The following is a 19,422-nucleotide window of genomic DNA, read 5'->3' as shown; positions in this document are numbered from 1 at the left end:
AGTTGGGATGAGAAGAGAGACAGACATTCTCACAACTACATGTAATCCAGTGTAATAAAAGGCATAATCGTAGCATATCCCAAGTGCTCTGGTAGCACAGAGTGAAACTCAGGACCATGTCAGGGGTGACATTCAAGTGATGATTTAAAGCATTCACCAGGTGTGGAAGCACAGAGTCAAGAAAAGGAGTGAGTCATGTTTGGGAGATGGTAAGTTCAGTGTGTCTGAGCCATAAGCATCAGCAGGAGGCGAGGTTGGGCTAAATCCCGAAGTTCTTGGCTGGCATGCTGCTAAGGAGTTTGGGTTTCTGTTAATGGTGGGCCTTTTGTAGGCCAAAACAAGTTTGGACTGTTTTAGAAAAAGAACATCACCTCTGTAGAGATCCTCAAATTCCCTGGGTCTTCACGGAGGCAAAATTCTGGAGTATAGCAGCACTGCTAAATAATCGTGAGCAGCGGCTGAGTCAGCCAAGGGGGAAAGAGAACCTGCAGGAGCAGAAGCCTAAACCCAGCCTTCACTCCACTGCTGGCCAGGAGGCTGCTTCTGACACGTGCCTGAATACTCGCAGCAATGGAAAGGGACTGGCTGGCAGTATTCACAGGGTCTCAAGCACTCCTCTTAGTTCCCTGATTGGACTACTTACCTTTTCAAATCCTGCTGAGAAGAGGTGATTTTTCTCCAGGTTTCTCTCCAAGTTCCCCTGGGGGGAAGGGAGACATGTTTGGAGTTCAAGAGATGAAATACACCCTGCTACTTCTCCCCCACCCCAACCCTCCCAGTTTGAGCTGGAGAGGCTGTGTGATGCTGGCGGGAGTCGAGTACAGCTGCCACCATCGACTGGGCCGGGCTCCACACCTCCCTCGGCCAACAGGTCTCCCAGCGGACAGAGCAGTAAACTCCCTCATCCTGCTGGCAGCTTCAGGAAGCAGAGAAGTGGCTGGGTACCAATGAGGGGGCTGAACAGGGAAACAAGGTTGGGCGGAATCGTGATCAAGGGGTAAGTAAGAAGTTACAAGATGTAGGACTGTCACTACTTCAATGTCCTCTGCCTAGGGAAGCATCCTGAACACAAGCTTGTCTGCTGCCTTCCATGTTCCCTTACCTTCCACCTCCTAAAAAACCAGCTTAGCTTTTTCTATGGCTCATGGAGAGGCCAGGCCCCATAGAAGGAGCACAGCCATCCAGATGACCCACTGGGCTCTCACCCTCCCTTTCTGAGACCATGGTTCTGGCTTCTTACCAGGTATCTCCTATGCCCTGAAGACCATGTGTGACTGGCTGGAAGCATCTAATGGGCCATGTACTTCTCAGTTCCTTAGCCTCCACCTCTCCCTTGATCTAGGCCTTGCCTACCCATGCCTTCTGAAATATTTCATTTTCCAGTCCCTTTCCTTTCCCTGAGGGCTTTCCTCCCTACCTACTCCTGCTTGTTGCTAGCTGACACTGTACCTTCTCTTCCTCCCAACCCATGCCAATAATTGAATAACTGACCACTCCTGCCCCAAGACCCAGCCTGCCTCTGCCTATTGTGATATCTCGTCCCTCAAGACGAAGCCTTTCCTACCCACTGGTGTTTCTTTCCCAGCTTATTTGAGTAAAGGGATTTTCTATTTTTTTCTTTTTCATCTCTGGGCCACTGCTCTCAAAGGTACATACTGGGATGAGATACTGTTTACCCAGAGTACTCTGTGTCACCATTATTCAGTAGGACTTTTGTTTCTTCAAGGGACCTTAGAAATCATTTGCATAGTCTAACTCATTTGACTGAAGAGAGAAACAGCCCAGAGGAGTGATGTGGCTTGCCCAAGGTCACACAGCAAATTAGAGACAGAACTAGGATTAGAACCTTCTGTACATCTGCACGGGCAGCCACAGCAGTAATAAGCATTTATTGAGCATGGCTCTGGGCAGGGCATTCTGCCCAGCATGGACAAAGGGGAAGAGAGAGAGCAACTTCCCTTGGAGATTTGGGACCTAGAGTCTAGATGGCAGGACGAGACATAAGATAAATAACAGGCAAGGCAGCATAGGCCCCATGCAAAATCAGTGCTATAAGCAAGTTCTACAGAGAAGTTCAGAGGATGAAAGGTTTCCTTCCCAGGCGAGGCCAGTATGGAGGAACGTCGTGGGAAAAGCTAAGGACCAGGATTCTGCCACTAATGCTCTTTGTGACCTTGGAAAGGGCATTTCCTCCCTCTGTAAAGTGTAGTTAGACAAGGGACTGCTCTCAGGTCCCCCCTGGCTCTGTCAGTCTTGTTCTTTGAAGAGAAAGCTGGAATTGAAGCCTCTTCCTTCTCCCTTCATCTGAAAACTCGGAACAGGGAACGTTTGGAGAGGTTGATCAATTCCTGAACTTTCAAAGGTAGCCGGAGAATCAACTCTAGGGAGGAAAGCCTGAGGGGCACTATTGCCCTATAACCCAGGGACAGCAGGAATATGGGGAAACTGTGGCATAACACCATAGAAAAGACCCTGTCACCCAGCATCCCATTCCCAAAAAAAGTTTGGCAGGAATTGAAGTTAAACTGGGGAAGCAGGGACCCCTGGAAGGTTGGGGTCCCAATGGGCCTCAGATTGGATTTTTATTCCTTCCTGAATTCAAACTCCAAAGCTAGAGGAGCTCTCCCACTCCTATTGTGGAAAAGGGCAGCTGTTGCCCCTGTCCCCAATCAGGGGAAACTTGGAGCAGGAGTGGAGGGGTCATCTCAGGAGGCCTAAGGAGAAGTCATTAGTCGGAGATGATGCAATTGTGAGTAAATGTTACAGCCTCTGGCTCAGGCTAGTTGGATGCTCAGAAGCTGGGGGCTAGGACCCCTAGAGTCCCCACTATCTCCCCCAACTCACAACTGAGAAGGAGTTAGATAAACTGAGGGAAGAAAGAAAAAAAGTGAAATGAGAGGGTATCCAGAAAAGGATAAGCTAGTGAAAGGAAACTAAGGAAGTAGGGGGTTCCTGAAAGGGCTGAAGGTGGAAAGGGAGGCTGAAAGCTGTGCTGAGAGGGATCCCAGCCTGAGGGGAGAAAGGCCAGGCGGGCGTGGCCAGGAGGGGAGTAAGCCCAGAGCTGGTGGTGACAGATGGGTGGACACAAAGAAGAGAGCTTCAGGGAAGACAGATGGATGGGGGAGGGAAGAGAAGAGGTTGGGGGGGTTAGGGGGGAGCCCAGTGGTTGGAGGCCATAATGAGATTGGAGATGGACTATGAGCTGAGGAGAGGTGAGTGAAGAGGAGAGAAGAGAGGGGAGGCCGCCTTAGGAGACAAAGGCAATACAGCCTAGAGGGCTGGGAGGAGAGGGCTCAGTTGGGTGCTGAGAAGGGGGGCTTCCAGCCTGGCTGGCAGCAGAGAGAGTGACAGATTGTGTAGTGAGCCAGAGTGGAGACCCGCTGTCACCTTCCAGAGGCACAGAGAGGTGGAGACAGAGAAAGACAGACTGACAGAGACCATGTGGAAAAACAAGGAAAGAAGCTAAGACAGAAGACATCCAAGACAGGCTGTCCCTTCCCAGAAACAACAGCTCCTGCCCAGGAGGAGCAAGCTCTGCCTGTCTTGCTCCTGTGACCCAAAACACTGCCACTGTTACAAAATAACACCCTAGCCATAGGCCACTCCTGGGAAGGGTCAGGCGGTGTGGCACAGCGAGGGTTAATGTCGTCTGCTGTCCCTGCCAGCCGCTTGCCTGGTTGGGTCCCCAGGGCTCCCCACATATGTCACCACCTCTCCTGCCAAACCCACTGCTTCCCAGCTCCTCCAGGCCCTCCCCCCGCCCTCAAGGACAAGGCCCAGGCCCCTGTGTCTTCCCTACACACCAACCTCCCTCCCCTCCCTCAACGATCTACCTCTCAGGCTATGGGGAAAGATTTGTGAATCATGATCTGAAAAAGTGAATGCCTATAAAATGTAAAATAGCAGGAACACTCATTCTATTGTATCAGGTTTTGCTTGATTATCGGATTATAGCAAATAAAAGCCAGTGGAGATTTTTAAACAACAAAAAGAAAGTAAAATAACAACAAACTATAAAGCCATAATCATCCTCCTTATCCCCAGGCCCTGGTCTTCCTGTCCTCCTTGCAGCAAAGACCCACACACAACTCCAAGGGTTCTCCCTTCCACTGGGGCCAGAGGCCAGACAACCTGGGTTGGCCTCAGAGCTCTCCCCAGCCTCCACAATCATAATGCCTCAGATATATGTGTGTATGAAACTTCTTGCCACTTTTAAATCACCATAGGAGGTTGGGATGAGCACTTTATACAGTTCACCTAGCACTTTCCCATGCATTATTTCACCTGGGTGTCACTACTATAACAAAATAAAACTCAGTCAAGGTTAAGTGACTTATCCAAGGTCACCAGGACTTAGACCCATGTGTAGCTGCCCCCAAATTTAGTAGATGTCGTTCTTCCCACCATTTCATGCGTTTATGTCCTCTTTGTCACAACTGTGTTCTTTTTTAGCTACTCCCCTAAGGAGCAAAAGCTGAAATCCTAAGTGAAAACTGGGGCAGGAGGCCCCAGAGTCCAGGATCCTGGGATGCCAGATGCAGAGGAGGAGGAGCAGCCCCCAGAGCACTCTTTCACCCTCCTCTCCCGTGGAACCTTAGCTTGAACTGCGACGGGTTCAGGCGGGGTGCTTCAGGGATGGAGGTTGCAGAGCTTAAGTATCTGAGCAAAATGGCCTGAAAGGAGGGAGCCCTGCAAGGGGTTTGGCTTCTTCCTGCATGCTCTATGCCATCCTCAAGGTTCCTTTCTGCTTCGGGGGTCTCTCTAGATTCTGCTTCTGTTTTCCGCAATGTCTTACTTTTTGGGATCTGGCCTCCCTGTTTCAGTAATAGTCCCTCATCTCCATCGTTCAGTTTATCACCTTTCCCCACCTTGTTCTCTTTGTCTCTGGTATTTTTTGTTTCCTCCCAACTGTCTGCTCTCTGCTTACCCCGTGCCTATGTGGCCCCACCTTGCCTTGGGGCCTCCCTCAGGACTCTGTCTCATGGTGTCAGTATTTCCCTGTCACTGAATAGCTGTTTCCTCCACATATGTATTCATCCAAGTCTGTGTCTCCCTAGCAGCCTCCTTTTTTTTTTTTTTTTTTGACGGAGTCTTGCTCTTGTCACCCAGGCTGGAGTGCAATGGCACAATTTTGGCTCACTGCAACCTCTGCCTCCCGGGTTCAAGCGATTCTCCTGTCTCAGCCTCTCGAGTAGCTGGGATTACAAGCGCCCACCACCACGCCCAACTAATTTTTGTATTTTTAGTAGAGACAGGGTTTCACCATGTCGGTCAGGCTGGTCTCGAACTCCTGACCTTAGGTGATCCACCCGCCTCGGCCTCCCAAAGTGCTTGAGATTACAGGCGTGAGCCACCGTGCCCGGCCACAGCATCCTCTTTTAAAGCCTCTCCCCAAGTCTCTATCTCTCCCATAGCTTGGGTCTCCAAGTCTTCCACAAAGCCTTGGCAACCTGGCAATTCTGTTTCCATTCTTTTTTTTTTTTTTTTTTTTAAATCTTTTTACCTCCTTTGTGTCTCAATCTCCCCATGAGACTGTGTCTTCCCATTTCCCTATGTCTTTCCCATGTCTGTTACCCAATGACTCTGGTTTCTCATTTTTTTCTCTCCCTGAGTCTCGGTATCTTCCTGTGTCTTTCTCGTCGTTTCCCTCCGCTTCCCCTGTCTCTGTTCATCTCCCCTTCTTTCTGTATCTCTCATCTCCCCCATGGCACTCTCTCCTGAGTCTCTTGGTCTCCCAATTTCTTGGATGGGGTGGAGGGCAGGAGAGTGGAGGAGGTAGAATTGTTGTTGCTGGGGGCTCATTAGGTGGAGATTGGTTTTTAATCAGCACCATGGCAATGATGATGCAAGAACTGAGATGCCACCTGATCCCCTGCCCCCCAGCCCCCCTCCTCAAGCCTCCTTTCCCCTCCAGCTCAGCCCATCTGCTGGCGCCTGGGCACCTGTCTGGGCCTGCCCAGGTGGGAGTTGGCACCTCCCAGACTCAGGGGTGGGGGCAGGTGGGGGAGCTTGGGGAGGAATTATGGGACCCCCTTAGGGAATGCTTCACCCTGGAGAAAGCCCAGAAAAGGTTGACCAGCAACAGGGAAATGGCAAGTCCCTCCAGCCTGAAGGTGGGATGTGCTCCTACTAAGCTCTAGGCCCACTACACATATTATCTCCCTTAATTTCCATGGCAACCTAAGAAGCAGCTATTAGCAACCCCATTTTACAGGAAAAGAGGTCCAGGCTCAAAAGGTTGTTATTTGTCCAAGGTCACACAGCTGACAGAGCCTTTTTCACTGTACCACACTACCTCTGGAGTCCTCTCCAGCCATGGTTTTTTTGAATACTCTCAAAGGTTCAGAGAAGACATCCAACAGCTGAGTGGGGAGAGAACTTCAGATACTGAAACCCTCTATGCGCTGTCTCTCTATGCACTCTGGTCCCTGTGCTGCCCCTCCTCAATCCTGCCACTCGGCAACACACACATACACACACACACTCACACTTACATTCACATACACACACACTTGCATATACATGCTGGAGGCTGCTGAGCTATTGATGGGAACTTAATCAGTGCCCATTTGCATATAATTTTGTGTCTGGTTTCCTTATTGCTGATTTGATGCCCTCAAAACACACTCAGAGCCTGCCTAGGCTGCCCTGCCCTCCTCTCCCAGTGTCCTTCCAATCCTGGTTCTTCCTGTCTTGGCACTCCTCCACTCCTCTCCTTTTAGCCTTTACCCCTTTCTTCCTAAGAGCCCTCTAATTCCCAGTGGGTCAGGTTGGGCTGGCCAGCCTAGAAAAACTCCCTGTGGGGTCTGTGTCCCAAATTTGATCCTGCTCCTCCCCTTGGTGATGGGTTAGGTAGGAAGATAGCGGGTGGGGTAAGAGGGTATGGGGGTGATTGAGTCCCAGGGTGATGAGGGTAGGGGCCTGAACAGTTGCTACAGGCAGGCTGGCAAGCAGTGGGTACCAGCTTTATGAAGGATAAGAGCTTGAGGGCCAGGACCCTAGGGTCCTCTTCTGCATTTTAGTGCTACCCACTTGCTCTTTTCTCAGTTTCCCTGTTAGTACCTTGAAGAGTCTTCCTCTCAGGAAAAAAGAGACACCAGGAAGGGGCTGTCCAAGTCACGCTGGGACTCCGAATGGGGCCATGGCACTTAACCATAGCTTGCTGGGAGCCTCTGCCCTGCTGCCTCTGGTGTGGGAGACTGAGGGGGTTCATCTGTGGTCCTGCCCTGGCTCTCGCCCCAGCCCCACCCCTTCCCCAGCTCTCCATTTCTTGCTTATGAAATATGCATGGAGAACAGATGTCCCTGCTCCCCCACTCCCCGCCCCCCCCCAGGGCCAGCCCCCGCCCCCAGCTCCCGAGGGGTTCCCAGATCCCTCTGCCAATGGCTGCCTGGCCTGGCTGTTTAATATTGATGAGGGGGGGGTGGGCCTGGGCCAGCCAATGGAGAGCTGGGGGTGTGTGTGTGTGTATCTCCATATATATACATAGGGCTGGGCCAGCTCAGGTGTGTGTGTCTGAGGGTGTGTGTGTGAGTGTGGCTGGCCCCAGTACCTGGCCAAGCCCACCACTTCCACCTGGGCCCTACACCCCCACAATGTGTACCCCTCTTATCTGCCCTGGAGCCTGTACAGCCATGCCACGCTACCCCTGAGAGTCTAGAAAGCTGGTCACTAACTTTGCAGACGGATGAGCCTTGAGCACCCAGAGGAGACTGGGGCTGTCAACGCTGCCCCTTGTCCTGCCGGCTTGGATCCCCTGACAGGGTCCTTCTAGGTAAAGGGGAAACCATGGGCGGGGAGGGATGGGCGTGTCCCTCCCATTCTCTGGCTCAAGCCCCTTCCTAGAGCCTCCCTCTAGTTCTCTCCCTTGTGCGCTGTGTCTCTCCCTGTCTCCGCGTGTCCCTCTTCTCCACTCCTCCCCTTCGACTCTTTGTGCCTATCTATCCTCAGTTGGGTTAGGGCTGGCAGAAGTGGGGTGGGAAGTCCTGTCCTGCAGGCTTGGAATTGCTGCTCCCCTGATCCTTGGACCCTGGAACTTTGAGACCAGAAGTGGAATTGGGGGTGAGGACTTGATGGGTAAATAGAAGCTGCTGCCGGGACTGGAACTGGGGAGGACAGTGGGGCCAGGTGGAGATGAGACTGGGGCCAGATGGGGAGCACGGAGAGGGGAAGGAAGGGCATGGCAAAGTGATGAGGGATGAAGGAACATAGGGACCGGGCAGAGAGAATTAGCCTGTGATAGATGTGATAAATGTGTTGGGAACTCCGCAGCTGAACTCCTGCTCCCAGCCCCAGCATGGGGGGTGGGGAGTTGGGGGCACTAAACATGTACTGGGAGGTGCTGACTTTGGGGCCTCCCACACTATTGCCATCCCCCCATAGTTCATTTGAACCCCAGAATATGGAATGTGTTCTCAATTTCAGCACTAACCACCTTCTGTTTCCTGTTAAGATTGTGTGTGTACTTGTCATCAGATGTGGATGACTTTGCATCCCTCCAGAGCTTCATAGCTGTTTGTTGGCTTGACTTGAACCTATCTTCTGTGTGGTGGGGTGGGGCAAGGCTTGGGAGGATCCTAACCCCTTTGAGAGTATCTATCAGACAGGAAAGCCAGGGCTGGGGAGGAAGGGGAGATAGTGATGGTGCAGGCACCTTGGTGCTTCTGTTTCTAATCATTCTTAGTTGAGCTGATGGTGAGTGGCCCCACTGTTCCCCTTTAACACTGCACACAAGCAAAACCCTTTCCCCAGCTTTTCCCAGGCCATGTTTGTGCTGCCTTGCCCTGATCTCCTCTGGTCCTAGGACAAGCAAACCTTAGCTGAGTCCCATAAGGGTAGCCCCAAAAATCTGTCTGTGTCCTCTGCAGGCCGTGTCTGAACCTTCCTTGGGCTATGGGAGAGTATGGGGGTAGAAGGTTGATTATGTTCCCTTTCCCCAATCTTCCTTGCCCAGCCTCCAAAAGGGCCAGGGAATGGCAAGGGCTGAAAATTTCGAAGACAGAGGTGGAGGAAGAGGCTGGTTGTGCACAGGGGGGTGGTGGTGAGAAGAGATATCTTCCCCTGGTTTTAGTGGACAGGATCTCATATCTACAATGGTTCTGCTGGGAAGGTTTGGGGAACTGGGAGGGGAGCTGTGCAGAGCTGGGGCAGCTGTGCAGAGCTCCATATGTCCTAGTCTATTCTACAATGGGCAATCTGTGTGTTTATCCGCTCCTCCACCTCAGGCAGCAAGGGTGGAGAGGGGCCCTGAGAGGGAGGGGACCACAGGGCCAAGGCTTGTATTCTCCCCTCACAACTGGGAAGCATCTAGAGTCATAGCTAACTTCTCTTGGGGCTGTGGCTGCAGTCTTGCTCAGATTTTTTCCTCCTTTTATTTATTCATTTAGATAAAAAACAACATACAATTTATAATCTTAACCATTTTTAAGTGTACAATTCAGTAGTGTTCAGTATATTCACATTGTTGTGAAACAGATCTCTAGCAATTTTTCATCCTGCAAATGTATAATTCTATACCCACTAAACAACAACTCCCCTTTACCCCCTCCCTCCAGCCCCTGGCAACCGCCATTCTACTTTCTGTTTCTATGAATTAGACTACTTTAAATACCTCATATAAGTGGAGCTATACAGTATTTGTGTTGTTACTGGTTTATTTCACTTATCATCATATCCTCAAGGTTCATTCATGCTGTAGCATGTGACAGAACTTCCTTTTTAGGGCTGAATAATATTCCACTGTATGTATATACTACATTTTGTTTATCTGTTGTCTATTGATGGACATTTGGGTTGCTTCTACCTCTTGGCTATTGTGAATAGTGCTGCTATGAACATGAGTGTGCAAATATCTCTTTGACACCCTACTTTATTTGTATATATACCCAGAGGTAGGATTCCTGGAGCATATGGTAGTTCTATTTTTTATTTTTTGAGGAACATTTATACTGTTTTCCATAGTGGTTGTATCATTTTGCAATCCCAACAAGGCATAAGGGTTCCAATTTCTCCACATCCTTGCCAAGACTTATTTTTTGTTTGTTTGGTTTTTGTTTTTATAGTAGCCATCCTAATGGGTATGAAGTGATATTTCATAGTGGGTTTGATTTGCATTTTAATGATTAGTGATGTTGAACATTTTTTCATATGCTTGTTGGCCATTTGTATAAAATCTTTGGAGAAATGTGTATTCTAGTCCTTTACCCATTTTTTTCTTAAAAAATGTTTATTTATATAAATTTATGGGGTACAAGTGCAATTTTGTTACATGCATAGATTGCATAATGGTCAAGTCAGGGCTCTTAGGATGTCCATCACCTGAATAACATACACGGTACCCATTCTGTAATTTCTCATTTCACCCCCCTCCCAATCCCTCCTTTGCCCATTTTTAAATTGGGTTATTTGATTTTTTGCTGTTGTTGAGTTGTAGGATTTATTTATATGTTCTGGATATTAACCCCTTATCAGATATATAATTTGCAAATATTTTCTCCCATTCCATAGATTGCCTTTTCACTCTGTTGATTATGTTCGTCAATAAATTAAAGTCTGATGTGGTCCCGTTTTTTTCTATTTTTGCTTTTTGTTGCCTGTGCTTTTGGTGTCATTTCCAAGAAATCACTGCTGAGTCCAACATCATGAAGGTCTCTCCCTATGTTTTCTTCTAGGAGTTTTATGGTTTTAAGTCTTTAATCCTCTTGCTCAGTTTTAACCTGCCTGGTGTATCCTTCTCATCACTTCTGTTCCTTTCCTGTTACTCGTTTTCTCTTCCCTTCTTACTACCTTTCGTCCTCCTCTTCCTTTCACCCTGTCCACCTGCCTCTCTGTCTCTCGGCCTCTCCCCACCCCGACCCCCACCAGTTTCTACTGTTCTTCCCTCACATTCACAGTTCCTTACCCATCCCAGCCCATCTCAAACCTGCTTTCCCACCTCTGAGCTGAGCATTCCCTCCTCCCTCCGCTGCTATCACTTCTCTCTTCTCTTTTTCAGGCTTCAGACTGGCACCCTGACCATGGAACCCTGAAGTGGCAGTGACTTCTAGAGCTCAGTGGCAGACCCCACGACCCTTCCTCCCCCTTCCTCCCCCTCCCACCACCAGCTTTCAAGCTCCCAGAGGGAGGGGTGGGGAGGGGATCCTGATCTCACAGGGCAGGGGGCTTCCATCATGATGCTCAACTCAGACACCATGGAGCTGGACCTGCCGCCCACTCACTCGGAGACTGAGTCGGGCTTCAGTGACTGTGGGGGCGGGGCGGGCCCTGATGGTGCCGGGCCTGGGGGTCCGGGAGGGGGCCAGGCCCGAGGCCCAGAGCCGGGAGAGCCTGGCCGGAAAGACCTGCAGCATCTGAGCCGCGAGGAGCGCCGGCGCCGGCGCCGCGCCACAGCCAAGTACCGCACGGCCCACGCCACGCGAGAACGCATCCGCGTGGAAGCCTTCAACCTGGCCTTCGCCGAGCTGCGCAAGCTGCTGCCTACGCTGCCCCCCGACAAGAAGCTCTCCAAGATTGAGATCCTGCGCCTGGCCATCTGCTATATCTCCTACCTGAACCACGTGCTGGACGTCTGAACTCAGCCTGTCTCCCACCTCCCGGGCCTCTCTGGGGCCCCTTTCCACCGCTCACTGCTTAGAAAGGCCGCATCCTCCCCGAGCCCTTATACCTTGGCATGGAGTCCCAAAGGCCCTGGGCACAGGCAGAGAGCCCACCGGCTGGTCATGAGGGCATCTTCCTTTCTCTGACCCAGGCACCTCGAGGGCTATTCTCCTGGGTTCCTTCCGGGGTTTATTGCTGAGGCCCAGCTGTGCAGAATTGTTTGCTAGTGTGGTTGGTATGGAATCCTTGCTGGCTTTACTAAGCCAGCCACACTTGGAGTCTGCCCCCAAGCTCTCTCACTGAATGCTGCCTCTTCTACCCCTATGTCCAAATTTTCAGCCACCACAGACCTCAGCTGTGTATCCTATCTGTTCTAGCTTCTCCTGCCCCTGGTGGGGATGGGCTGTCAGAATTGCAAGGGAGGAAGGCTGGGGTTAGAGTGGGGAGTGGGCTTCTTCCTCCAAGATCTCAGTCTCTCAGTGCTTGGCAGAGGGGTAAGGCCCTGGGGAGGCAGGGGTTGGTGCCCTGACTCCTGTGAGGGGAATCTCAGTAGCTGGGAATTATGGAAAAACTCTTCCTGTTTCTGTCCATCTTGTTCCTGTGGCTTAGCACATACAGACCTCAGATCTTACTTGGTAGTGAGTGCCTTGCCCTCTTTGAGCTATTTGGCTACTTCCCTGTCCCTCTGACTCCTACTGTCCCAATTTTCTCCCTCCCTGTGTGTCACTAGAGAAAAAAAAAAAACAAAAACCTAGATTCCGGATTAGGGGATGACATCCCAAACAGCCCGGAGTATTTGCAGAAGGCTCAGGCAACGAGTGGGCCACATCTCACTTCTGCTTCCTCATCTCAGCCCACTCTGAAAATGTGCAGCACCCTCACTGGTTCCTCCCCCCAACGCAAGGAGGATGCCCAATTGTTGCCCTCTGGGAATGCACCGTTCTCCTGGCCCTAGGACCTACTTATTACATTTTTTTCTCTTTCCTTGAGCTGCCTTTGGCAAGGGAAGAGACCCCCAACTCTGCGCCCCTACTCCATGCTGCTGATCCCCACCAGCGCACTATAGCGCAGGGTCAGCAGTGGAATGAAGGGCCTTAGAACCTGCATAGAAGAAATGAACTCACTGCATTTCTGTGCTCCCTCCTCCCTCGCACCAAACTCCTAGCTCTACAAGTATATTTATTTATTTATTTATTTATTTATTTATTTATTCATTCATCTATTTATTTACTTATTTATTTATAAATATTGCTATTTATTGCCGAGTTGTGCACTTTGGGGTAGAGTGAGGGGCTCCCAGCAGCTCTAGCCGGGTCTCTCTTGCTTCCTCCCTGCTTACGCCTTTCCTTTTCTTGCTCCTTCTTCAACTCCTGGTGTGTGTGAGCATGCCCTTTGCTTGCCACACCATATCCTTTCCCCAGATCCACCTGTCCTGACACTCTAGTCCTCCAGGATAGTGCTCCTCCCCCAGCTCCAGGGCTCCTGGATGTCCTTCCTCAACTCCCTCCACCCCTAGACAATCCCACCTGGTCCCATCTGCCTCTTTTCTCTCCCCAGCCTGCCCTGTGACCCTTGCCTCTTCCTGATACTCCCAAGAGCAGGCCCCAGGGGTCTGTGTCACATATCTCTGTGTGATTCCTTCTGGTTGCATCCCCAATTTCATACAAAAAGAAAAATAAAAGTGACCTCGTTCTAGCACCAGGTATGGTTGTGGCTCATTCAATTGGGTTAGGAAGCTGGCCTGCAGGTTATGGTAGGGTGGGCATTGAGGGTCCTAGGCTTCGTAGGCTCTTCTGATGGGGTCAGGAGAGCTCAGTTTGGGGAACAAATGAAGACAGAGAAAAGGGGCCACAGGGAAAAGAGGTGCAGGGGAGAGTATAACATACAGGTCCAAGATCTCCTCACCAAAATCTGGGTGCCAGATACTCCCTTCTTGGCACTAATTTAGTGACACTATCTGACTTCTCTGATGTTGTGCTTCCGCTCCTGCTCTCTATGGCCTGAGAAGGAGGTGAATATTTCGGTGGAACCCAAGTTAAACATGTGTCTGTGGGTCCATGCTGCTGGGAAAAGCTATGGTATGAAACTGAGACATTGCCTTCCCCTTTATTGTCTCTAGGCTGGGTCAAAATTCCCTGCAATCTCAGTTCTTGGCCTATTTTGTGTTCCCCAGCCTTAGGATACTGGGGAAAACAGATGGCAGGCCTGGGACTCAGAGAAGAATATGGACAGGGATTAAAAAAAAAAAAAAGAGTGCTGAAGGGACCCTCAAATGAATTTATAGATGGGGACACTAAAGCTCAGAGAAGGGTAGGGTCTTACCCAAGGCCACACAGCTAACTGGGGGCACAACTAAGGCCCAAATCCAGGTTCTTTCTACCATATGCTGCCAACTCCCCTCTGCCTCCCTAAAATGACCCAGGCTGACAGTTAGCCCTCTTTTGGACCCCATATTTTCATAGGTGCATTGATAAACTAGAGAGGATTTAGGGTTGTGTGGCGAAGAAACCAAAAGGTCTGGAGACCACTTTATAGAAGAAATAGTTGAAAAACTGAGGATATGTGTCTTGATAAGAGTAGACTTGCGGGTAATATGACACCCATCTTTAAATATTGAAAGAAGAATCAAAAATGGATATTCTGTGGGGCCCCAGTAGGCCGAACAAAACCCGTGAGTAGAAGTTAGAAGAAAGCAGATTTTAATTTGAAGAAAAATTTTGCAACACCTGGAGCTGTCCAGCAATGGCACTGACTGCCTCAAGAGGAGAACTCCAAATAGAGAAGCTGGAGAATCAACCACACGCAGAGAAATCATAGAGCACATTGCTGCCTCAGATGGAACACTGGCTAGGTTCATTAGAAGATCCTCTCCAAACTTAAGGTCATACGAGAAGGCTGAAGGCAAACAGCAGGAGGGAAATGCAGAGACAACTTTCAGTCCCTGAAATATTTTCTTTTTTCTTTTTATCTTTTTGAGACAGAGTCTTGCTCTATTGCCCAGGCTGGAGTGCAGTGGCGGGATCTTGGCCCACTGCAACCTCCACCTCCCCATTCAAGCCATTCTCGTGGTTCAGCCTCCTGAGTAGCTGGGACTACAGGCGCCTGCTGTCATGCCCGGCTAATTTTTGTGTTTTTAGTAGAGATGGGTTTTCGCCATGTTGGTCAGACTGGTCTCTAACTCCTGGCCTGAAGTGATCCTGCTGCCTTGGCCTCCTAAAATACTGGGATTACAGGCATGAATCACCGTGCCCGGCTATGGGTTTTCATCTTTGATGAACAAAGAATGACATAAGCAGCATGAAGGGCTTGAGTTAGACCTAGGGAGGAGCTTCCATACAGGAGGACTTGACATCTTCCCCTTCCCATGTGAGTTAAATGACATGTGCTCTGCCCAGAGCCTGGCAAAAGGGAAGGCTGAACTGAGATCAGGGAGAACTTCAGGACTCCAAAGGGCCAGAGTTGGACGGGAACACAGAAATCACTGAATCCAACAACTTTATTTCAAAGGCAGGTAAACTACTGTCCAGACAGGTGACGTGACTCACCCATGATGATGGCCTGGGATTAGAAGCCAAATCTTCCATTCCTGGCCCTGAGAGCTTTGTGCTTCTCTGTGCTCAGCAGCCACAGTCCTCTGGGCTCCCTGCCTCCCTCTCTTGTCTCTTTGCCTGGGCTGGAGAGCAGAAGGGCTTAGGGGGCCCCTCCCCTCAGGGATCCCTGAGGGCCTGGAGGTGGTGAGAGGGGGAAGCTGCAGCTGTTCTACTGCTAGCTCCGAATTTCTTCAGATAATCAATTGGCCTCGCTGCCGCTGTCGCTCTTGTTGCTCTTCTCACTCTGGGAAGGACAGGAGAAGGAGGTGGAGAGTGGGAGGAGGAGGGAGCAGGGGACCAGGCACTGGGGGAAGAGGGAGAGGGCAGGGAGATGGAAGTCCCTGGGCTGAGGGGAAAGTGAAAGCTTTGGGGCTAGCAGATAGGGAGGATGGGGAAAAGGGATTGTTAGAAGAGGATCTGCTCTGCATCCCTCATTCCACATCCCTCTAAACCCAACTCGTGGGTGGTGGGGTGGGGGAGGGGCAGTTAGGAGGACCCCAGAATGGGACTCTTGCACTTCACCCCTGCTTTCTTACTCCCCTTGCCAAGTATCCCATGCATGGCCATAGCTCCCCCAGCTGTCCATGCCCTCTTCCAGTCCTAGTGACCACAGGTGCCTGACCCTCCAGTCCTGTCTTCATCAACGCCCTGTCCTGTAACTCAGCAAACCCATCACCAGTGACAGAGCAGAAGGCAAGGCCCCAGGGGCTGGGTGGGGGTTGCCTAAAATATCTCTCTCTCTCTCTCTCTCACACACACATACACACACACACACGCACACACACACACACTGTCATAGGCTGCCAGGCATATGGCCTCTTTGTGCCCACACAATGGAGGCCCTGTCTGTGCCCTTTCCCAAGTCTGGGCACAGTGTGGAGGGTGCTCCGCTCCCTCATTCCACCCACCTCCCTTCCCTCTCCACCCCCAGTGCAGGCCCTGTCTTCTTTGCCTTTACTTCTTCCTCTTTCTGGAAAGCCCTTTCTACCACCCAGTTCCTTTATCTTTCTGCTTTCTTCTTGTGTTCTTTCCTGAGATTTTGACCTCTCATTGGATGAGGATTATGGGCAGAAGAAAGAGGCTCACAGTGCTGGGATGTCAGCGCAGGGAGGAGAAGGGAGCAAGAAGAGATGAGCCTGAAAGGCTGAGAGGGAGTGGAAGAAGGGAGGCAGTGGTGGCAGCGCAGCAACACTGTGCTAGAGGGGAGAAAGCCCACACCCGGCAGCCAGAGGTCCCGTGTCCCTGCTCTGTCTCCACCTTTCCCCTTTGTGCCACAGTGAGCAAACCGTTCGCATGCCCTCCCTGAGTGACAGCTTTTTCATATGGAAAGCAGGAAAGACAACAAGACCCACCGGGGTGTGATGAGGATTAAATGAGATCATCGTGAAAGTGTTCAACACCGGAAACGCTCATCAGATGCTATCTCAGGGGCAGTAAGTAGCAGGGTCAACTGTACTGTCATACAGTTTGTGCACTTTACAAAGCACCAGGCTAAGGGCAGTGCAGGGGCCTGACACCCAACCCCACTTCTACTAGACCAGCTGTGCACCAGGATGCAAGCATCCCCTGAGAGGTGGCCCTGGAACTGAGCCCCTCATGTGGGTTCCTGAGCATTGGTCAGGAGTCCAGATGAAAACTCCGAAGTCCTGACCACCTTGGGAACCAAGACAGAATGGAAAGGGACAAGAGGCTAAGGGGGATGCCTCTCCCTGAGGGGGAAATTCCTGAGCTTAGTCTTCTCTGAGCAAATAGACAATCCATGAGATCTACTAAACGAAGGATGGAGAAACTGCAGCTGAGGAGAAGAAGGGGGCTGAAGAAGCAGAAAAAAAAAAGGGAGACATGGATCGAGGGTGTGATCAGAGCAATGTGTTGGTCTGAGGACCCTTTCCTGGTTCCCTCGTCCTCCATTCCCTCCCTTCAGCAAGTTGAAGGCTGATTTGATTATTGCTTGTTGAACACTGTCCCCTGCTGGCTACTAGCAGAAACATTTTCCCTCTTCCCTATCCCTAGCTAGGAGCTGCTGAGAGCCTGAAAAAGAGAAGAAATGACCTGACTGGGGACAAAGGACGAAGGAATTGCAATTCTGCAATCTGGAATTCTCTACTTGTCAGAGATTTCTGGAAGGTGAAGGAGGCTTGAAGGCTGACTAGGGATAAACAGAGTTTAGAATTCATAGGTGGTTCATTTACATATATTATGGCCTATAATTTTCAGATTGATTTTTTTCTGGTCTGTGCCTGTTTCATGTATTGTGTGTCTGTGTTATGTGTGTGTTCTGTATCTGGGCATGCTTACCTGATTCTGTGGTTTTTGAACACGTGTATATCTGTGTACTTTTTTGTGTGTGTGCTCTTTTTAATGTAGGAGTCTGAGTGACAGCTGGCAGGTATGGAGCAAGGAGAGGGAGCTGTCGAATTTCCTCTTTCCTAGAAGCCCGTTCTCCCCTTGAAGTTTTACCTTTGTCTCCCAGCTCCATGAGCTATAACCTATGGCTATTTATAGGTTACAGGTTTTGTTCTGGCTCCTGCCCCTCTTTGGACATCCCAAGCTCAGAGCCTTGATTTGCTCTAACCTGGGACTCTTGGGCCTCCCAAGCAGGGCCTCCAGTGTGGTTCCCAAGTGAGAATCTCTACTGTCTACGTCCCTTTTATCCTTTCTAGCATTAAACTCCAGCCTCCTTCTTTTATAAGCTTGTAGCTACCTCTTTCATTGGTTGATTTCAATTTATTCAGTGCAGCATGCCTTTATAGAATAGCCAATGTATACCAGGCACTGTTCTGGATTCTGAAATACAGGATCAGGCCCTCCCCACCATCTACTTGGGAGGGAGTATGGGAGACAGGCATGTAAACATATCAATTTCCCAACAGTGAGAGGCATCTGCAAGGAAGCGAGTGATTACCTGAGAGAGGGTGTTGGTGAGGAAGGCAGCCGGTAAACTCTGAGCTGGGTTTTGAAGACCATGAGATGCGTACAGTGAATTCTGTGGTGTGCTCCACGCACTTCTCCAGCTGTGGAAGTGTTGACTCACAGCTGAGTCCCTCTCCAGGAATTGCCTTTGGAGGAAGAAAGCCGCCTTGCCTGAGGTGTTGCTCTTTCCCTAGGGCAATGACTGGTTGATGTGGGGTTACAAAGTTATCCCAGCTTGAGAGCCCCCATGGGAGGGACAGAAGCCTCTGTTGCCATTGCATTGCTTTTCAGTTTCTCTCTCGGCTTATTGCAGCTTCCCTCACACCTGACAGGTGTTCTCAAGAACTCTCCTGCTGGCACTCTCCTGTATACGATCTCAGAGTTCAGGAATCCACTTCCCAGGGAACCCCACCTACAAAGGAAAGGCACTGTAGGTATGAAGGCATGGAACCCTGAGAAGCTCTGGTGAGCAAGAGCACACTATAAGCAGTGTGGTATTGTTGGGACATTAAGTGCAAGGGGCTGGTGGGACAGGAAAGTGACAGAATGGTCTGGAGAGGTAAGCAGGGGCCAGGTCAGGAGAAGCATAATAGGGAGTGTGTGCTTGGCCACACAGTGATGGGAAACCAATGAACATTCTCTAGTGGGGTAGATAAACACTATCATCAGATGTACACTTTAGAAATATCACTTTCAGAACATTTCTTTCTTTCTTTCTTTCTTTTTTTTTTAAGAGAGAGTCTTGCTCTGTCACCCAGGCTGGAGTGCAGTGGTGCAATCTCGGTTCACTGTAACCTCTGCCTCTGGGTTCAAGTCATTCTCCTGCTTCAGCCTCCTAAGTAGCTGGGATTATAGGTGTGCAGCAACACACCCGGCTAATTTTTTATTTATTTATTTTTTGAGATGGAGTCTTGCTCTGTCGCCAGGCTGAAGTACAGTGGGGTGATCTTGGCTCACTGCAATCACCGTCTCCTGGGTTCAAGCAATTCCCCTGCCTCAGCCTCCCAAGTAGCTGGGAGCACAGGCGGGCACCACCACGCCCGACTAATTTTTTGTACTTTAGTAGAGACGGGGTTTCACCCTGTTGGGCCAGGCTGGTCTCGATCTCCTGACCTCAAATGATCTGCCTGCCTCGGCCTCCCAAAGTGCTGGGATTAGAGGTGACAGCCACCACGCCTGGCCACTTTTAGGACATTTCTGAACATAGCTGCTTAAAGGTAAGCTCTGTGCAGGGAACAGTTTTAGGAGGCTATCGCAAAGTCAGCTGCAAGAAGCTGAGGGTCTGTATTTAGGTAGTGGCAGTAGGAATGGGGAAGGGAGGACA

At 50.4% G+C, this 19,422-nt stretch overlaps 1 protein-coding gene across 2 annotated transcripts; it reads left to right on the top strand.

The window, feature by feature from the left end:
* Nucleotides 1–891: 891 nt before the first annotated feature.
* NHLH1 (nescient helix-loop-helix 1) lies at nucleotides 892–13,296 on the top strand. 2 transcript variants are annotated; one of them, XR_010157582.1, is made up of 2 exons: nucleotides 892–997; nucleotides 10,994–11,087. XR_010157582.1 is itself a non-coding variant. In XM_001171930.7 (2 exons), the coding sequence occupies exon 2, from the start codon at nucleotides 11,169–11,171 to the stop codon at nucleotides 11,568–11,570; it is 402 nt and encodes a 133-aa protein (XP_001171930.1). In that variant the 5' UTR covers nucleotides 7,508–7,774; nucleotides 10,994–11,168; the 3' UTR covers nucleotides 11,571–13,296. The 2 variants fall into 2 exon arrangements, 1 of the variants encoding a protein (XP_001171930.1); XM_001171930.7 differs by lacking the exon at nucleotides 892–997 and adding an exon at nucleotides 7,508–7,774 and having other exon boundaries at nucleotides 10,994–13,296.
* Nucleotides 13,297–19,422: the final 6,126 nt, after the last annotated feature.

Source organism: Pan troglodytes, chromosome 1 (genome assembly GCF_028858775.2).
Source record: "Pan troglodytes isolate AG18354 chromosome 1, NHGRI_mPanTro3-v2.0_pri, whole genome shotgun sequence".
Lineage (NCBI taxonomy): Eukaryota > Metazoa > Chordata > Mammalia > Primates > Hominidae > Pan > Pan troglodytes.
This window is presented reverse-complemented; position numbering and strand designations above follow the sequence as displayed.